Below are 8955 nucleotides of genomic sequence, written 5' to 3'. Positions count from 1 at the left end.
CTTGAAAGAAGTTGTTGTGGCTGATATCAAAGAGGTTACTGCCTATGTTTTCCTCTGTGATTCTGATGGATTCCACATTGAGTTCTTTTATCCATTTCGAGTTTATCTTTGTGTACAGTGTAAGAGAATGGTCGAGTTTCATTCTTCTACATATAGCTGTCCAATTTTCCCAGCACCATTTATTGAAGAGACTGTCTTTCCCCACTGTATGTTTTTTCCTGCTTTGTCGGAGATTATTTTACCATAGAGTTGAGTTGAGTTGGGGTCTCTACTCTGTTCCACTGGTCTATGTGTCTGTTATTATGCCAGTACAAGCTTGAAATCAGGCAACGTGATGCTGCCAGTTTTGTTTTTCTTTTTCAACACTGCTACAAATATTTTTGAACATGAAGCATTAGGAATATGGTACTTAGCATTTACTGAGTGCTTAGTATATTCCAGGCATATATTCTTATTTTTTTTAAGGTGGTAAAGAAAGATTTTATTCAGAAACTATTGCAATAGGGAAAAAGAGACTTCGGTATCAGACTGAGCTCAATTCCAAATATAAGGACAAATGGGAATTTATAGACAAAGAGTAAGGGGTAGAGATCAATGGATGGAAAATTACTGAGAGGAGACATCAAGGGTAGGGCGACTCTTGCTAAACTCACTTAATAGGATTCAAAGCCAAGGTGATCAGATATCAAGGGTAGGGGACTCTCTAAATCAAAGCAGCAGGATTTTTGCTAGGAATGGACTCAGCAAAGATGGATGTGAAAATCTAAGGTCAGGTCCTAGCTGAGAAGAAGACAAAGACATTGGCCTGTCTAAAGGTTCATCAAAGAGATATTCTTCCTCCAACTCCATTTCAACAGATACACCCATGTTCACATTCCTACTCTGGTTTGGTGTTCTTTGAACTTTGGAGTCCAGGCATATATTCCAATGAACATATTCTTTTGTTTCTCTTGCTCTTTCCCTCTCTCTTTCTTCCAGGCTTTGGAACTCCATGAAAGGCCAGCCAATTGAAGTTAAATAGCTATGATTTCTGGTTTTGGCCATGACAAATAACTTATATTGGGCTTGCCATCTTACCAAAAGAATTAAAAAGCTAGACAAGATATGTAAAATGATTGCTTTAAAGTAATACAGTAACAGTAAGGGATTTTATCACCGCATTTCCATCAATGTATAGATCATCCATAGAAAATCAACAAAGAAATATTGGCTTCGAATGACATATGAGACTAGACGGACCTAACACATTTATACAGAACATTCCACCCCCAAACAGCAAAATACACATTCTTTTTTTTTAAATTTTTTATAAACATATATTTTTATCCCCAGGGGTACAGGTCTGTGAATCGCCAGGTTTACACACTTCACAGCACTCACCAAAGCATATACCCTCCCCAATGTCCATAACCTCACCCCCCTTCTCCCAACCCCCCTCCCCCCAGCAACCCTCAGTTTGTTTTGTGAGATTAAGAGTCACTTATGGTTTGTCTCTCTCCCAATCCCAATATCTACATGTATTTTAGTATGGATTATTTCTGTTGATCTGTTTCATTTTCAGTATCCTTTCTTTGGTTGTGTCTAGTCTGCTATTAAACCAACCTAATGAATTCTTTATTTTCAATATTCTCAGTTTTAAAAAATTTTTTGAAACTTTCCTTTTTTATTGTTTTTATAAATCTTTTGGGATTTTCCATCTGTTAGTCAATTTAGTATTGCTTTTGTCTAAATTTCCATAAATAATAGTTTTTTTAAAGTCTCTGTACACTAACTGCAACATTAAGGTCACATGTGCATCTGATTTTACTGAATATTTTTACCTCTTGATTAAGGGTCATTTTTTTTCATCTTTGTATTTCTAGTAATTTTTTATTTTATGATGCTGGAATTGTCAATATATTGTAGAGACAGTGGATTATGTTATTCTTCTCTACAGCTGGTTGCATTTTGTTCTGGGATGCAGTTAATTTACTAGCAGATCACCTCCATCCTGCTGAGACCTGGATTTAGCCTTTGTAATGATGGGTCTAGTTCCATTTTGCCCTTAGCCTGATGGCATAGTCCTCAATCCTAGGGTATGGAATTCAGGGGTCTCATCTTAATGTCTAGTTTGTTCATCAAAGCTTCTTCACTCTCACTAGGCCAGAAGTCTAACAGCTCCCCAGTACATCCTCTGTGACCTCCATTCATTTCCTAGACTCCAAATAGCTGTTGTGTCCTAGACATCTGGAGTTTTGTCATGCACATACAAAATTTAGAATTCAGCTATGATTTCAAAGAAATCCTCAATGCACATGCCTGAGGGTTCTTTTCTTTGTTTTTTCCCTCTCCATCCCTCGCTCCACAGATTCCAGCTGTCAGGAGAAACTGGAAACTTCGAGACCTAAATTCGATCTGTGACCTTGGGCAAATGGTTTTACTTCTTGGGCTCTCTTAGTGTCTCTGTATGTAAGATAGGGGTAAATATTAGTTCTGTGGATCTATAAGTTGCTGATATTGTAATGATTTGATAAGATTAAAAAAATACAGCTATGGTATTCATATCTATACAGATTCTGATTCAGAAGGTATGGGTGGTAGCCCAGAATTCCTTTTGGTAAGCACTCTAATAATTGTGGTGCTCAGCCAGGTTTGGGAAATACTGGATTTGATAATTTCTCAAGTCCTTTCAGGTCTAAAATTCTGTTAGTGTGTGGGCTTGATATTAAAGTAACTATAACTCTGAGAGATCAAGTCATAGGATAGACAATTTTTGTCAAGGCAGAGCTGGTGTGAAGAGAAAAAGACAGAAAAAGACAAAAATAACAGAAGAGGAAGAATAAATTTGGATATGTCCCTACATTGAAATCTGATCCATTAGGATTCAATCTGAGAGCACTGGAGGCTAGAAAGTACAGAGTACTGCTCCAAGAAAAGTGGGTTGAACGTACGGACAGTCAAAAGGAGTTCTGATCTGGAAGAGATTATGCTGAGTGGAATAAGTCAAGCAGAGAGAGTCAATTATCATATGGTTTCACTTATTTGTGGAGCATAACAAATAGCATGGAGGACAAGGGGAGATGGAGAGGAGAAGGGAGTTGAGGGAAACTGGAAGGGAACGTGAACCATGAAAGACTATAGACTCTGAAAAACAATCTGAGGGTTTTGAAGGGGTTGGGGGGAGATTGTGGGAACCAGGTGATGGGTATTAGAGAGGGCAAGGATTGCATGGAGCACTGGATGTGGTGCAAAAACAATGAATACTGTAACGCTGAAAAGAAATTAAAAAAAAAAGGAGTTCTGATCAGTTAGTGATTTAGAAAAAAGCTGTTTTTGGCAGAGATTGGGAGCATTTACCTGATAGATATTGTTACCATTCAACTTAGACTCCATGGAAAGAGAGGGTTAGGGGATCAGAGAAGTCTATACCTTTTTGAGATAGATATAGTGCAATTATTCCTAGAATAAACTGGGATATGATTAGATTATTGAATGTCCTACCCTAATTTATGATAGCACTTTGTGTTAATCTTTTCTTAATCTAATCACTTCTTTTCATTAGAGTCACTGTGTATTTATTTGTTACTTTACAGGAGTTTGCCAGATCCAAGATCTGGCAAGATCCAAGATCCAAGTTCCCTAACTTAATGGATTTTCAGTAACTCTGAACTCTCCTTGGTAGATTTCTGTTACTCCACTACCATCACCCCCAGAATGCTGAAGAGTTTCATCTCCAAGAAGAATATCATCTTGCATGCAGAGTGTATGACTCAACTGTTTTTCTTCTGCTAACTTAATGGATTTTCAGTAACTCTCATCAGGAGGAAGTTTAATCCAGTGGTTACAAATCATTTGGGGCCTGGAGTTACAAATCCAGGGGCCTGGAGTCAGATACATCTAGGCATGTGGGCTCTGAAACAAATTGTCAGTGAGCAACTTATGTTTAAAGTGAGTATCATAATTGTGAAGAATTAATAAGGATATATTTATATAGTGTTTTGGATCTTGGCAGCCAGAAGTCAGTAGAAGGGTTCTGTGTCAGATACATTATTATGTATTCAAGAAATGGTAATGTTGAAAATTTTTTTTCACAAAGATTTTTCTTTTAATAGTACTGGATAAGTGTTAGTTAAAGTAATTGTCTTTACAAGCCAAATCAAGCAATATCAAGGGTATAAACAAACATTTTTTACTCCTTTGGGAAAGTAATCTCTGATGAAATTCTTTTCAGGGAGTCTCTGTCTTAATTATCAGGCCACAGAGACCTGTAACCCTAATAAAACTCCTTATCTCCTTATTCTCCTATTGCCCTCTGGTCAAGAAAAGGCACTGTCTCTTTCCTTATAGCTAGAGGGGCTTTTGGGCAAATTAACAATTGGAAATCATGTTCTTCAGTGCAGAAAGGCCTACAAGATAACTTAGAGTTTCTGATCCTCTGCACCCGATTGAGAGGAGAGAGTTCTTAGCTCAACCTAGCATTTCTATTTATTATGGTCATTTTTGGGTTCCATGACAATTGTGGTCAAGAAACAGTAGAGAATAGCTTTATAGCTCTGAACGAAAGGAAGGTGAGTATGTTCCTAATCATGGTGAGTCAGGTAACATAGTGGTTATGAGTACAGATGTGAGAGACTGCCAAAGTTCACATTCTGCCTGCACCTCAGTATTATGGGGACTTATGCTAGTTACGTAACTCCTTTGTCTCATTAGCAAAGTGGGGATAATAATACTGTCACATAGCTCTTAGTGCATAGCCTCTCATAGGAACACCTTAAATAAGTGTTAGCTTTAAAAAATGATCATTAAACCCCTTGCTCTAGTAGAGATTAGGAAAATGTGGCCACACCTTCTTGATTGACAGCAGTGACCCAGTGCTGGGGGTTCTGAGAGGAAACAATGTCTTCTGATAGGAATCTCTTCAGGAAAGAGGCTCAGGTGTCAGCAATGGAAGCACAGGCAGGAGAGAGGACAGAAAATGGACTAACTTAAATACCTAGAAGACATCTATACATGGATATGAATAAATTACTGTTTTCTCTTTGGAGGAAAAGTTTAGCCTCTAACTGTTCCCTCTGTAAGTTAAAGTCACTTGGGCTGTAAGATAGATCCATAGCAAATAGTAAAAGCCTTCCTACCATACTAACGTTCAAATCTCTCTGTGGATTCCATTCTCCAAAATGGGGGATGGATACTGAGAGTGGTGGCGTTTCTTTCTCACGGGTTCGCTTTTCTTTTCCCCAGACTGCCCTTCTTCTACCCACCCCCAGGAGGGGAATGGCAGCTAAAAACTCTTCTGTGACAGAGTTCATCTTCGCAGGCTTAACAGACCAGCCGGGACTCCAGATCCCTCTTTTCTCCCTGTTTCTAGGTATCTACATGGTCACTCTGCTGGGGAATCTGGGCCTGATAACCCTGATTGGGTTAAATTCTCACCTACACACCCCCATGTACTTTTTTCTCTTCAACCTCTCCTTGGTAGATTTCTGTTACTCCACTACCATCACCCCCAGAATGCTGAAGAGTTTCATCTCCAAGAAGAATATCATCTTGCATGCAGAGTGTATGACTCAACTGTTTTTCTTCTGCTTCTTCGTCATTTCTGAGTCGTTCCTCCTGTCAGCAATGGCATATGACCGCTATGTCGCCATCTGTAAACCATTGGTGTACACTGTCACCATGTCTCCTCAGGTCTGTTTATTTCTTTTGTTGGGTGTCTATGTGATGGGGTTTTCAGGGGCCATGGTCCATATGGGAAGCATAGCAAGTCTGACTTTCTGTCATGACAATCTTGTCAATCATTTCATGTGCGACATCTTTCCTCTCCTTGAGCTCTCCTGCAACAGCTCTTACGTGCACGAGCTGGTGGTCTTTGTATGTGTGGCCATTGACATTGGAATGCCCATTGTCACCATCTTCATCTCTTATGGTCTGATTATTTCCAGCATTCTCCACATTCACTCCACTGAGGGCAGGTCCAAAGCTTTTAGTACGTGCAGCTCTCACATAATTGTGGTATCTCTTTTCTTTGGTTCTGGGGCTTTTGCATATCTCAAACCACCTTCCACTTTGCCCCTTAACCAAGGGAAAGTGTCCTCTCTGTTCTATACCATTGTGGTGCCCATGTTAAACCCACTGATCTACAGTTTGAGGAACAAGGATGTCAAAGTTACCTTGAGGAAAACCTTGAAAAGAAAAATATTTTTTTGAGAAAGTAGTATTTGGAGAAGGAGAGGCAATGCTTTATTTGTGTGTGTGTGTGTGTGTGTGTGTGTGTGTTTGTGTGTGTATGTATTTTCAATGAGGGATCCAAGTTCCAGTTTTTTTTCTCTTCTGTACAGAAAGAAAATTTTAAGTCTTTATGTTCAGATGAATGTTTAATGCATACCTATTTTCATTGTCCTTTGACACACCTCAGCTATTCCAAGATTATCTTATGCATTTTTTTATAATCACAAACCATTTAATCTTGTATGTGGCTTATAAACCATTTTATCTAAATTCTTCATTTAATAAGCACTGGAAATTTAGAAATATTATGTATGTTCTCCAGGGCCTTACACCCAACTTGTTCCACAAAGGGGACTAGAATCCAGACCCTTGAGAATTCTAATCTACATTGTTTTCCTTTCTGACAGTTTTCTTGCTTTTTTGCTGCCCTTGCAGATTTCCTTTAACAATCTGGTTATATTTATAGTAATTTAATGTAACTTCTCCATAAATAACTTTTTAAAAACAGCTTTATAATATTAAATCTTTTCTTTTTTAAAGTCTTTATTTTAATTCCAGTTAGTTAACATATAGTGTTATATTAGTTTCAGGTGTACAATATAGTGACTCAACAGTTTCATTTATCACTCTGTGTTCATCACAGTAAGTGCAGTCCTTATTTTCCATCACCTATTTCACCCATTCCCCTTACCCCCCACTTTCTTCCGGTAACCATCAGTTTATTCTCTACAGTTAAGAGTCTGCTTCTTGCTTTGTCTCTTTCTCTCACTCTCTAATTTTTTTCCCTTTGCTTGTGCATTTTGTATCTTAAATTCCACATATGAATGATATAATTCAGTATTTGTCTTTCTCTGAGTGACATCTGGCTTAGCATAATATTTTCTAGCTCCGTCCATGTTGTTGCAAATGGCAAGATTTCACTCTTTTTTTTATGGCCGAATAGTATTCCATTGTACATATATACCACATCTTCTTTTTTTTTTATTTCTTTTCAGCATAACAGTATTCATTGTTTTTGCACCACACACAGTGCTCCATGCAATCCTTGCTCTCTCTAATACCTACCACCTGGTTCCCCCAACCTCCCACCCCCCGCCCCTTCCAAACCCTCAGATTGTTTTTCAGAGTCCATAGTCTCTCGTGGTTCACCTACAATTTACCCCAACTCCCTTCTCCTCTCTAACACCCCTTGTCCTCCATGCTATTTGTTATGCTCCACAAATAAGTGAAACTATATGATAATTGACTTTCTCTGCTTGACTTATTTCACTCAGCATAATCTCTTCCAGTCCCGTCCATGTTGCTACAAAAGTTGGGTATTCGTCCTTTCTGATGGAGGCATAATACTCCATAGTGTATATGGACCACATCTTCCTTATCCATTCGTCCGTTGAAGGGCATCTTGGTTCTTTCCATAGTTTGGCGACCGTGGCCATTGCTGCTATAAACATTGGGGTACAGATGGCCCTTCTTTTCACGACATCTGTATCCTTGGGGTAAATACCCAGTAGTGCAATTGCAGGGTCATAAGGAAGCTCTATTTTTAATTTCTTGAGGAATCTCCACACTGTTCTCCAAAGTGGCTGCACCAACTTGCATTCCCACCAACAGTGTAAGAGGGTTCCCCTTTCACCACATCCCCTCCAACACATGTTGCTTCCTGTCTTGCTAATTTTGGCTATTCTAACTGGTGTAAGGTGATATCTCAATGTGGTTTTAATTTGAATCTCCCTGATGGCTAGTGATGATGAACATTTTTTCATGTGTCTGATAGTCATTTGTATATCTTCATTGGAGAAGTGTCTGTTCATGTCTTCTGTCCATTTTTTGACATGATTATCTGTTTTGTGTGTGTTGAGTTTGAGAAGTTCTTTATAGATCCTGGATATCAGCCTTTTGTCTGTACTGTCATTTGCAAATATCTTCTCTCTTTCCAAGGGTTGAGTCTTTGTTCTGTTGACTGTTTCCTTTGCTGTGCAGAAGTTTTGGATCTTGATGAAGTCCCAAAATTTCATCTTCGCTTTTGTTTCCTTATACCACATCTCCTTTATCCATTCATTAATCAATGGACACTTGGGCTGCTTCCATATCTTGGTTATTGTAAACAATGCTGTTATAAACACACAGGGTACATGTAGCCCTTTGAATTAGTGTTGTATTCTTTTGGTAAATACCCAGTATTGCAATTGCTAGGTCATAAGGTAGTTCTATTATAACTTTTTGAGGAACCTCCATACTGTTTTCTAAAGTGGCTGTACCAGTTTGCATTCCCACCAACAGTGTAAGAGGGTTTTCCTTTCTTTGCATCCTCACTACCACCTGTTTTTCCTTGTGTTGTTGATTTTATTTAACCATTAATATTTTATTTAACCATCTGGCAAGTGTGAGGCGATGTCTCATTGTAGTTTCGATTTGCATTTCCCTGATGATAAGTAATGAGCATCCTCTCATGGGTCTGTTGGCCCATCTGGATGTCTTTGGAAAATACCTGTTCATGTTTTCTGCCCATTTTATTTTATTTTATTTTTTCAGTGTTCCAAGATTCATTGTTTATGCACCATACCGAGTGTTCCATGCAATACATGTTCGGCCCATTTTTAAATTGGATTATTTGTTTTTTGGGTGTTGAGTATGATAAGTTCTTTATATATTTTGGATACTAACCATTTACCAGATATATCATTTGGATATATCTCTCACTGTATAGGTTGCCTTTTAGTTTTGCTGGTTATTTCTTTCAGTGCAGAA

General features: G+C 38.4%; 1 protein-coding gene across 1 annotated transcript; it reads left to right on the top strand.

Moving 5' to 3' along the window:
• Positions 1-5253: 5253 nt before the first annotated feature.
• LOC122914040 (olfactory receptor 8B12-like) lies at positions 5254-6174 on the top strand (the record flags this gene model as incomplete). The annotated part of the gene is made up of 1 exon (XM_044260681.1): positions 5254-6174. A coding segment is annotated over exon 1 (921 nt), but the record flags the coding sequence as incomplete, so codon positions are not given.
• Between the last annotated feature and the right edge of the window lie 2781 nt (positions 6175-8955).

This window comes from Neovison vison, chromosome 7, assembly GCF_020171115.1.
Source record: "Neovison vison isolate M4711 chromosome 7, ASM_NN_V1, whole genome shotgun sequence".
NCBI classification, from domain to species: Eukaryota; Metazoa; Chordata; class Mammalia; order Carnivora; family Mustelidae; genus Neogale; species Neogale vison.
Note: the sequence above shows the minus strand (reverse complement) of the source record. Positions and strands in the feature narration are given on the sequence as shown.